Source organism: Armigeres subalbatus, chromosome 2 (assembly GCF_024139115.2).
Source record: "Armigeres subalbatus isolate Guangzhou_Male chromosome 2, GZ_Asu_2, whole genome shotgun sequence".
NCBI classification, from domain to species: domain Eukaryota; kingdom Metazoa; phylum Arthropoda; class Insecta; order Diptera; family Culicidae; genus Armigeres; species Armigeres subalbatus.
In genome coordinates, this window is record NC_085140.1 from 336,049,422 (window position 1) to 336,061,472 (window position 12,051).

Sequence of the window (12,051 nt, forward strand, 5' to 3'; positions counted from 1 at the left end):
AGCGGGACATCGCAGCAGAGGCAGACCCAGAGGCTCATGGCGGCGAAGCCTCAATAAAGAAAAAAAGAAGTCGACCGAAATCTAACCTGGCAGCAGGTTAAAGCGATAGCCGGGCAACGCTCAGGATGGAGATCTTTCAAGTCGGCCCTTTGCACCACCGGAGGTGTACAGGATCCATACTGCCGGTACTTTCATATCAGTCCCATATTGGTTTTTCGCATACTGAGATAATAGCCGATGAAGTCTCAAAACGCATTTTCCATGCAAAACTTTTAAAAAATCTAATAAATTCAAACATTCTGCGATCTGGTTGAAATTTTGCAGAGTCATTCCTCATTCAATGAGTTAATGCAAAACGATTCAAATCAATGGAAAAATAATTGAATTTTGAGCAATCCACTTATGTGAATTTTTAATGGGACTGGTATGCTGGTACATTCAATATGGGACAAGGTTAGTTTGGTATTTTTTTCACATTTCTCCTGAACAAAGTCTCATTTTTTATCATGTTACTAGCGTAAAGTACCCAGCTTTGCCCGGGCGTTTGTATTGAAATTATCATTTACTAAACTATTTGCAGCACCGCACTCTAGATCAAATTTCGTGCGTTTGTTTTGTTTTCCACAACAGATGACCTAAAATTGTATTCTAATGTTTTTTTACATTTCCCCGTCAAATCTACCAACTTTTTGTATATACAAACCTTGCGGATCCCAAAACGAATCGATCAAGGAAAAAATCTTGCAAATCGGTCAACCCGTTCGCGAGTTAAATCGTCAGGAAGGAAATCTCAACTCATTTTTATTATATAGAGAAGAAGAAGAAGATGTGGAAGTATGGTAAAATTAAATGCTATTCACGGTGTTAACTCAAAAGTGACGAAAACCGAAATGGGACTGATATGCGAGTAGCGGCAGCATAAGTAAGTAATATATTTTATAATTATAAAGTAAATCTTAACAAAATAACTAATAAATAAAATTCTATTTCGTTGATGTCACAATATGACGCTTAATGAACCTTCCTTGTTAGCTTAAGAAGTTCAACTCAGTGAATTTTCAACACCAGAAACAAATAGCGCTTTTTGATTATTTTTTGGAAGTCTGTGTTACGTCCATTTGTCTGCGACTTGAATATACTGTTAAACCCTTCATTAGTTAGCATTTTATCCAGCATCAAACACATCTATTGCAAGCCAAAAAGTGATCAAATTCCGTTGGTTTTGTAGATTATGACAAAAATCGATACTATGCCGAAAATTGCCCATATACTATGCCGTCCGATACTATGCCGTCCTATACCCAAATTTAAGCCACAGAAAAAAATACTTATCTTATCTATCTATGTTTTTATGACGAATACCACTATTTATTGCAATATTCATAATTTTGGCCAAAAATACCCCTTTTTTACAATAGGAAAAAAGAGGTATTTTTGGCCACTGCTTGCCAGTCGGTTTCGGACCAACCCGACTTTTTTTTTCTCAAAATGACGTGCAGTTCAACAATACCACCTCATTCGACCTAATCTAAGTGCGTGCAACATAGCTAAGGTCATAAGCAATAAGGATAACTTATCGTTCAATTTCTTATTACACGCTAAAAATATTTTACCAATATCTCCTGCAGCAAAACAAAATCAATTCAAACACAATATGGCGTGGTCAAAACACAATATGGCTCGAAAACTCCGAAAAACGCAACCTTGGAAGATGGCTGCCTACGTCCAAATTAGTAGTGCTGCGGCAGTGTTCTACTGACAATACAGGCATATTCACCGAAAGCGCCATCTATGAGATAGACCGGGGGGTCGGTTTGGGACCGACGGTTGGTTTGGGAACACTCTCCCCTACCATTAGCACAAGATCGCATATGTTCCTGGGATTTGCGGACGATATCGATATTATCGGCGTTGATCGCCGTGCCGTGGTTTGAGGTTTGTGCCTTTTAAGAGGGAGACAGCGAGGATTGAACTTACGATCGATACCAGCAAAACGAAGTACATGGTCGCCGGCAATTAACGTGGGTTCAATAGTGGTGGTAGTAGCGAAATGGTGCTGGATGGTGAAAAATTTGAAGTGGTAGAAGAATTTGTGTAGTCTTAGAATATTAGTGACGTGCGATAATGATGTTACCCGCGAGGTGAAAAGGCGTATTGCAGCTGCAAATAAGGATTATTACGGACTTCGTAACCAGCTTAAGTATCTGTGTGGCAGTGAAACAGCACTTTCCGTTTACTATACAAAGCAAATATTCAAATATTTCTAAACCATCAAAGTAGGTCTAATGTGAACCATAACCGATGGTCGCATTATTATTAATCAATAGCAATCGGGCTATATTTCGACAAACTTGTGATGAACCATCAAATGGCATAAGGTGCCCAAAGTGTCTCCCGCTTGCCTACAGTCGGATTAAACTCCACAGTACCGTAGTCTGCAAACGAACCCAGAACCTTTGGGATATCGTGAATCGCAGAATAAAACGGAAGGTAGTCAGAAGCAGGATTCAACTATTTGATTACATTTAAAAGGATTGGGATTGCGATTCCAGAAACCTTCATAAACAACCTGAGTCTATGCCAGAAAGATGCAAAGTAGCTATCGAACAAGGGAATTCGCTACAAAGACATTGAAGAACAAACCTTTTTAGTATTCATTGTACAAAGTTGCATTTATTCTGTCCAGCCGAAAATGCATTTTTGTATAGTTACAACGATTTGAATCTTTTTTATATATGGATTATGTGTGTTTTAGTTGAATAAACTTTAATTTATTATGTATGTTGTGTGTAGTGTTTGTCACTATGACATTTGTTCTATTAGGTACATGGGATTATTTTACACAGATCTATAGCTGTAATCGGTTAGTGGCGAATGTTTTCTCCAATACTGTTGTTGGGACCTATGCATGCACCAATGTGAACAAACAACATCTGGCTATTGAGCAAATTACCATTTAAGCCCATTATAGGCTACCTATTCGTTTATTTATATTTTTTGAAATGTGCAAACCAATATGACACCGCAACCAAATTCATCAGTGCCAGCTTCGTGGCAAATACCTACATAGGCACCTAAATCCGAACAAACGTGCGAATGCGGCACCATCTGAGTAAACTGTTCTTTTTTTCTCTCTACAAGCCATTTTTTCCTCACTAACCAATTTGATTCCAATCAGTGGATGAACTGGTTGTCCAATGTGTACGACATTCAGGTGCACATTGCATTCCAACGCAATTCATCAGTCAGTTGAGGTTGTGCACCATCGACTGGTGCGGTGACCAATCACCATCATCATCCTTTGCATAACTTGTGATTCCGGTAAACCCGTCGATGACTATTTTTGACCACACGATTCATCCAAACTAAACCAAACAGCGCAGTGCCACAGTAGTGCTGCCTAAGCCCATAGGTCAGGCCGGGTGATAAAAATAATTAACACTCTTCTAACGTTACCCGCGTCAACCATGTGCAGCCGCATGGCATCGTTCTAGCCAGGCGACCAACAACCCAGTGTGATCCATGGAACATGTGGATTTCTGAGTTGGCGCAACGAACGTATCAACAAAAAAGCACATCACGCAAAACTTAGCGACCAATATGGAAATTGATTTGCAGTTTTCATGTTTGCTCACCACACAGCCGGATTGAACCAGTTCGAGTTTTGTTTAAAAAAAATGTAAGGATTCCTCTTCGTCCTTTTAGCCATTTCCTGCTGTTTATTGAGTTTTTCCGCGATTGTAATACTTAGTCTGTGTTGTAATTTTCAAATGAGCTTTTCAATTAATTCAAGCATTATTTTTCCAGCTAGTTCAGCGGAATACTTTCTCGCTTTATTAAATAAATAAGACAAAAGCGAAAGAAATTCCATCCAAAATTATTCTGAAATAGATAATTGGTACAACCGCCCTTAAGGCCCATTTAGATTACGCCATTTATTATATGATAAAGAGTAGCTTGATGCCGATGCTCATACACTCAAATTTCTCGTAATCTAAATAGGCTATTAGAGCATCATTATATATGTACTACAAGCTACACTGTGCCTGACTTTTCAAGAATTCTTAAAACGTTTTTTGCAAAGTGGGACCAGACCTCAAGTTATTGTAGGATGATTACTTGGTAATCGAAAACCTTCATTTGGCAACGTTGGCAATCATACATCCGAGGAAATCATCCATTATTTCACTGCTCTCTAAAACAATTATCGTTTTTATATCCCAGAACCCAAACCCTGTCAAGTGGGTAACACCTCTGGGCCATAAAGCCACCAAAGAAGCGCGATCACGCTTGTTCACATGTGTTGTATCTCATTAAAATGGGGTGGCTAGATTTATGCGAATCGTTCCGTGCCTAATTGAGGCCACAAAGCCAAATCGAACGATGCACGCATTCTTCTTGCATACCGGTTCTACAACTTGCAGGTGGTCCGAGCCTTTTGCAGCTCAGGCACTGTGCTGATCCGCTTACCTGTTTTAACGTTAACCTCGCCGTGTACCGCAGGTCGCTGCCTTCCCGCCGGAACCAAACGTGTGGCTTGTCACGGATTATAAACACTATATCGGCAGGTATTTTCCCTTTCGATTGGTCACCTTCTTTCTGGAAGGTGACCTTGGTGCCGCACTTCCAGCCCGGTTTGATCGATATACTGACGTATTTGTCTTCCTTCTTCGAACTACCATCCGGTTGGAGCACCCTCCGGGAAATTTTCATTTTCTTAACACAGCCATGGTAAATCTCCTCCAGCGTCACGTAGAGGTCGTGCTCGATCGGAGGATCTTGCACCTTTTCTTTCTTCAGCGGCGAGTGCACATTGAAAGAGTGTGATCTGAAACAAAAGAGGGGAAAGGTCAATCACCATTCTCAGCGAGCGTGCTTAGTAATGCTCATACCTAAATGCCCCTCCCAACCCGTGTCGGTTCCCCAGTCCTCCGAAGGATGTGAAAAATTCGTCATCATTGAATAGACTGTCGTTGAACAGACTGTCATTATGCATATCGAAGAAGGACGCAAAGGGGTTGCTGGAACCGAAGAACTGCGCGAATGTCGCCCGGGGATCACCGTGGAATTCATATGTGAAGTTTTGTGATGAATTTGTCGTGCCATTCGATGCCCCTGAAACGAAAGATCCATACGTTAGCAAACACTGATAACGAACCGCTTCGGAGTGCGGAACTCACTTCCTTTCAGTCCATCCTCGCCGTACTTGTCGTACAGTTCACGTTTCTTCTTATCGGATAGCACCTCGTACGCTTCTGCCACTTCTTTGAACTTTTCTTCCGCGCCGGGACTTTTATTCTTGTCCGGGTGGTATTTGAGTGCTAGCTTCCGGTAGGCCTTCTTGATGTCCTCGTCCGTCGACCCTTTGGGGATGCCCAAAGTTTTGTAGTAGTCTTTCCCCATGGCACCTATTTTGGCGGCTGTTCTGTGAAACTACAGCACCGGGAGATAGAGAGCGAGCGCGCCAAAAAATGGGAGGAGATCACGAGGCTCACCGCGCACCGCGGCCGCTTGGACGTGATCAGCTTTGCTGAGGAGTGATGCACTACTGCAGGAAAGATGATCCCCGGCTGGTTCGGTGACGGTGATGATGCGATGGCGAGCGATGTCGATGTTCTGTGATGCGGGTGGTCTGAAAATGGAAACGAAAAGGATGATTAGGCTTATGGGATTAAAAGTTGAAACGTAAATACATATAAAAACTTCTTTAGAAATTAACGTTCGTCACACGAATCGTCATGAGGTTGACTTGAGATATATTACTACAAATTTAAACAAATTTTAATGTTCAGCTTTTGTCACATCAAAAATAAAGCAATCCTAAGAAGTAGAAGAAAGGCAGTAAAGACCACATTTGCCGAAATACATCGGTCATCGGAAGGCAATAGTATTCTTTAATTTCCAGATGTTCTTTTTTGAAGTTTCTGTAACCGCATGCCTATAGTTTCATTTTAATTGATTGCAAAAATATGATTTTTTCAATGCTGAAATAATCGAGTTTTGCAACGAGTTGCATGGGCTATTTTCTGCAATGACGAAGAATCCACTTTAATATGGTATATCTGTACCCAAATTTAGATTAACATTTAGAACAATTAAATTCTATGTTATCGTGCCACATTCCATAGCTCGACAAGCCATGACGCGATAGATGAACTTTCCTTTCGAAAATGTTCATGTCATGTCTATAAAACTATTTCATTTATTATGTGACGCAGAGAATACACTGTTTGAACACTTCTTCTTCTTATTGGCATTACATCCCCAAACTGGGACAGAGCCGCCTCGCAGCTTAGTGTTCATTAAGCACTTCTACAGTTATTAACTGCGAGGTTTCTCAGCCAAGTTACCATTTTTGCATTCGTATATCATGAGGCTAACACGATGATACTTTTATGCTCAGGGAAGTCGAGACAATTTCCAATCCGAAAATTGCCCAGACCGGCACCGGGAATCGAACCCAGCCACCCTCAGCGAGTCTTGCTTTGTAGCCACGCAACTTGCCGCAAGGCTAAGGAGAGCCCCCTGTTTGAACACTTATCCAAGCTAATTCAGCAAAATGTAATCATGCAACTACTGTTCTGATGTTGGTTTTTCGTAAGAGCACCCAAATGAGTTTTATAATGGATTTTTTGCAATTCCTGATCATAAAACCTGATTTACAGTTCGTCTTTGATTTATAAAACGGAATACTTTTCCATGCCAACGAAATGGGTGCTTTATTGACCATTATGTAACTGAAATGAGTTGCATAAAATCCATTATAGCACTCATTTGGCTGCTGTAATGAAAAACCAACATCAGAACAGTAGTAGCATGACTACATTTTACTTGGGTAAGTGGACAAATAGTTCCAATAGCGTCGCGTAAAAAATTAAATAGTTTGATGGCCATGACATCAGAATTTTCCAAAGGCAAGTTCATCTATCGCTTCAACGCTTGTTGAGCTATGCAATGTGGCACAATAACATGGAATATGATCATGTTAAGTAGATCAATTTGTACCGTTTTGCTACAGATTTATCATATTAAACTGCAGGCCAAGGATGTTTTCGATCATTTAGTAATCTGCGTTCAATCATTTAGTAGTTTGTCAATAACACATTCCAGAGGCTAGATTTCAAAATGTGTAGTATGGTGGACTGCTAATTCAAAGGTTTATCTACAACTCTGCCTAACAGTTCGATGTTTCAATTATACTGGTAATAGAGCTATAGAGCTAGTAGCAGTAGCTTATACTGAATGATTGGAATTTTGTTATCATTTGGTATAAGTCACTGCAACTAACACTGTAACTCCTTCAATGGTGGAATTGAAACATCGATATATTAGGCAGATATATAGAAAAACCTTCGCATCAGAAGTCCACCGTATAACACATTTTGGAATTCAGCCTCTGGAATGAGTTATAGACAAACTACTAAATGATCGAACGCAGATTACTAAATGATCGATAACATCCTTGCTGCAGGCATTACATTTTATCCCATCATATGATCATATGAGCAAAGATACTGATCATATTTAGAGATATTATCTTAGAGCTCTTCGATCATTTCTATATTGCTCAGTTGATCAAAGATATTATCTTATCATCTCAGCAAACGAGTGAGAAATTATATAAAAAAAATCTTACAGCTTTTGTGAATCGTAGAAGTGATAAAATGGAGGATAAAATGGAATCATCTCAGGCGCAACGGAAACGGAAATCTTTAATGAGCTCATCAGAGAAAGTAAGCAAAATTGATGTTTTACTTAGTTTCCTAAATTTAACAGATTTAATTCACTAGGTTTTGCAGTACTTTTCTGAGGCGGAAGCAGGATCCGTTCGTTGTCGTCTTTGTTCTGCACAGAATGTAAACGGAATGCTAGCCGCGAACCATGTCGGAAATTTGAAACGCCACGTTTCATTGAAACATCCTGATCAAGCGCTCCAGTGTGGACTATCTCCTCTCAAACAAACGGTAGAAATAAGCGGCAATTCCAAGGAATTAAAAATACGAATTCTTATTTAAAAAATAGTGTCAAGATGGTCACCGTTGGCTCACTATCGTTTCGCAGCTTAGATTCCCCAGGATTTTCTGATATCATTGGAGTAATGAATGGTATGTTTGGCGTTACCGTGACATCAAGGAATGTTCATAAATTCGTAAAAGCAGCTGGTGCGGCAATGCGCCGTAGAATAATCAGCGATTTGCAAGGGCGAATGATTTGCTATAAAATGGATGCGGCAACATGCCATGGTCGAAGTCTTTTAGGAACTACAGCGCAATTTGCAGATGATGGTGAAATCAGAATCCGTGTTTTAGGCTGCATCGAAGTGAACGAATCTCATACGGCAGATATGTTGGCAACTGAAACGAAAGATTTGATGGAGTAGTTTGGACAAAATATTGACAATGCTTATGCTATCACTGTCGATAATGCGGCCAACATGAAACGAACGGTAAAAAATCTCTCTGAAGAACAAGCAAACGACTATGATGATTTCGGTTTTGATGAGCTTTTGGAGCCTATGAGGTAAGTTACTATATATCACAACATTGGTTTTGATTGCTTATCGTCTACTTTATTTCAGGACTAATATTAATCAAAGTAATGAAATTGAGGATGAAACAGATGACGAAACTGATGACGAATTAGATGTTGATTTCAAGACAGAAGTAGATATCGTGAACAGAATCTCCACATCAAATATTTTGGACGTGCAACCATGTGGTGCACACACGCTTAATCTGTGTATCACGGATGCGATGAAACCGTATAGTGAAAATCTTAACAGAATCCGAAGTTTCATGAAAAAAGCTAGATTACCGAAATACCACAAGCTTTTCGAAATGCATAAGATTCCAAAGCCAAATCTGGATAACGTCACCCGTTGGTCGGGAACGCATCGAATGCTGAAGCCGCTTTCTAAATATAAGGAGTTTTACAGCTTACTCTCAGATGCTTTGGCATCGAAGGAAAGAAAGTTCCAACTACAAGAAGAGGATTGGTGTTTCATCAAAAACTTTGTTGCTGCATTCGATCCTGCAAGTATTTGTATAGAACGCATTCAAGCAGAGCAGTTAACGGTTGGAGATTTTTTCTGGGCCTGGTCCGAAATGAAACTAGAGCTGGAGGAAATACAATTTTCAAACGAGATGGCAGAAGAATTACTGAAAGCAATTGATAGAAGGGAAGCCAAGCTTAAGGAAAATAATGCCATTTTAGCCGCCATATACTTCGATCCCAGGTATAATTTCAATGGATCTACGTATCTGACTAAGGAAGAGAAGCAAAGAGCTCAGGTATATTATCAAATACTCATATGTTAAACAAAAATTATATGCTATCTATTCTATTAAATAGGAACATATTTTAAAAGTTCATCTGATGCTACAGCGCTCCAAATCGATAGATATCGAGAATAACAACTTTGCGGAGCCATCACAACTATCAACCACCAAACTTTCAAAAATGGACAAACTTTTTACTGATAAATATGGTCCTCCGAAATCTGATCTAAACGATATTCCCAAAAGAGTCAGTATGGTCCAGTTTCAAGATCGAGTTATGTTTCAAGGAAATTCAAATCAAGAAGATTTTCTACCGAACGTTTCTACTCCACTAAAATATTGGAAGAAGAAAAAAATAGAAGATCCACTACTGTATGAACTAGCAAACACTGTATTAGCATTACCATGTTGTCAGGTCACCGTTGAGAGATTGTTCAGTGCACTTAAGCTCATTTTGACCTACTTGAGAACTCGAATAGGCAAGGATATTTTAAATGACATTATGATTTTGAAAGGGAATAGTAAGTTGATTGACGAGCTAGAGATAGATTTTAGTCAAATAAGTTAGCTTTAGATTAAAACATGTACACGATTAGGATTAATAAACATATATGAATTATATAAAAAGAATAATTAATGAAAGGTACAAAAAGAGCTCTAATTGAAAAATATATGCGAACATGATCTGCAAATTGGACAAAAATAAAATCGAGGAATTCTTCAAATTTTTTCTTAAGATTTTTTTTAGGAAATTCTTCAAACTTCCCTCATGCAGTTCTTCTCATTTTTCTTGAGGAATTCCTTTGAATTTTTTTCCGTAAATTCTTCGGAATATCCTCGACCAATTCTCCGAATTATCTTTCAGAATCTATCCAGCTATTGAATCTATGCGCTATTGAATAATGTAGACTCTCACAATTTTGTACCGGCGTATGAAATTATAGATTAGCGGCTTGACCGGTTTTGAACAGCGGCACAAGGAATCATTGAGCTTTAAATTTCGAGTTTTGTTCCAGGAGTCTATTACTAGCACTCACTCCTTATCAGTCCACTCTCCTTCTTCTGAATTCCTAACAGGCGATAAGTAAAAGATTTTAAACAAATTTATTCCACTTCCTTTCCACTTCTTTTTATTGTGATGTGATCAAAAACGATATGCAGAATGGAACAGATACGTGCGAAATTTTCAAAAGATTTGTTAGCATTATGAGTATTCACGGTTCACATCACATAAATAACATCAACTGTATGTCATATAGTTCATAGTTTATTTATAACAAGATACGACGGTCAACACATTTCCGCAATAAATACGACAGTTCTTATCTTTGGAATTTGACTCAAATCCCGACCATGACTTATATTCCGAACACTGCCGTTTTAGCACCCTCTAATAATTTCATCAGTTTGTCTTACGGAGGACCAAGATTGCAAAAGAATGCAAGATCATACGGAGAAACCTACGCGAATATTCATATGACCGTTTAAATGCGAGTGTTCGGAATATGAGTCATGTTCGGAATTTAAGTCAAAAGGGTAAATTTGGAATGGCTAAGGATGTTTTTCTTATTAACGGTTTTTCATTTCCATAATTATGTATTTGAACGGAGTGCTCGGAAATTCTATCAATAGATTGGAAAGATAGAGAGATATTATCATTCCAAGGTGCTCTTTGATCAGGGATAATATCTCTTCTCCCAGCAGAGATGATCAAGATGATCAGATAAAATTGCAATGCCTGTATTAAAGCCCACTACTATTACGCAACTCATTTGAGTCGCATAATGGTCATTAAAGCACGCATTTCGTTGGTATGGACAAGTAGGCCGTTTCATCGCACAAAGACGAACTGTACATCAGGTATTGTAAATGATGATCAAAAATTTCAAAATGTGTTTTTTTTTTGCATTTCTGAAATGATCTTCAGGTATCGTATACCCAGTTTTAATCCCTGATAATAATTCCAGAAGGTCTGATCAATTTCGGAATGTTATTATTAGAGTTTTTGATACGATTTTAAAATATTTTGAGATTTATCAAATAAGTAAACTGAGTGTGTGAACTGCTATTGACAATTAATCCTCAGACTAAAGAACAAAAATGAATTTATTTTCCTAGTTCACCAGAAAGGATTCGTCATCAAAATTGCACCTGAAACATTCTGACGCAGCTGTCGGTAGTAACCGAGTCTCTTTGCGATTGACTGATTGATAAATACTAACACTTGTTTCTTGGTCTAAGCTTTTCGCACTACGACTAACTTATCATTGCAGTAAGATACAAATAAAGATTTTCAGATAAAGATTATCAAACAGTTTCCCACCATAAAAACCTGTTTCATAATTCTGACATGGTGTGATACAAAAAAAAATATTATTCATAATTCAATATAATTAAAAATAATTATTTCACAAGTGGCTGTTGATTCGATTCATTTTTGGATCACAATGTAGGCTAGGTGTACCAGTTGTGGCTATAGCACCAGTTGTCGCACTAGTACTTTATATGCCAAATGACCAGTCAAATCATCGCAAATCAAGTTCATATCGATAAAGCATATTCATATGACACGGTAACACCTTTGATTTCCTCCAAAATAAGCAAAGCATAATTGTAAAAATTGATTTTGCTTAATTTTTAACGTCCTTTGCACCAGTTGTGGCACTAGTGGTCCCAATTTGGCCAGTCCCATAAGAAAACAATGGGATTTGCCAAATAAGGAACCAAAATTAAGAATAGTGCCACAACTGGTGCATGCGTTCCTATTATGGAT

General features: G+C 38.6%; 2 protein-coding genes across 7 annotated transcripts in view; one reads left to right on the top strand and one right to left on the bottom strand.

The window, feature by feature from the left end:
- Window positions 1–12,051, bottom strand: part of LOC134212802 (dnaJ protein homolog 1-like) — a 309,329-nt gene that overhangs the window by 26,535 nt on the left and 270,743 nt on the right. For all 6 annotated transcript variants that reach the window (XM_062690978.1, XM_062690977.1, XM_062690980.1 and 3 more), the window contains 3 exons: window positions 5,181–5,632; window positions 4,893–5,115; window positions 4,471–4,828 (listed from right to left, as the gene is read on the bottom strand). In XM_062690978.1, the coding sequence (XP_062546962.1) occupies window positions 4,471–4,828; window positions 4,893–5,115; window positions 5,181–5,403 (804 nt within the window). In that variant the 5' untranslated portion in view covers window positions 5,404–5,632. The remainder of the gene's footprint in view (window positions 1–4,470; window positions 4,829–4,892; window positions 5,116–5,180; window positions 5,633–12,051) is intronic.
- LOC134216975 (zinc finger BED domain-containing protein 4-like) lies at window positions 8,376–9,909 on the top strand. The gene is made up of 3 exons (XM_062695730.1): window positions 8,376–8,520; window positions 8,579–9,290; window positions 9,352–9,909. Exons 1-3 carry the CDS (start codon window positions 8,435–8,437, stop codon window positions 9,844–9,846), a joined length of 1,293 nt encoding a protein of 430 aa, XP_062551714.1. The 5' UTR covers window positions 8,376–8,434; the 3' UTR covers window positions 9,847–9,909.

Bases quoted from the DNA above. Each gene is read 5' to 3' on its own strand.
- LOC134216975 (XM_062695730.1), top strand. From the start codon at position 8,435: ATGAAACGAACGGTAAAAAATCTCTCTGAAGAACAAGCAAACGACTAT. The intron at 8,521-8,578 runs GTAAGTTACTAT...ACTTTATTTCAG, and splicing joins GAGCTTTTGGAGCCTATGAG to GACTAATATTAATCAAAGTA. The intron at 9,291-9,351 runs GTATATTATCAA...TCTATTAAATAG, and splicing joins AAGAGAAGCAAAGAGCTCAG to GAACATATTTTAAAAGTTCA.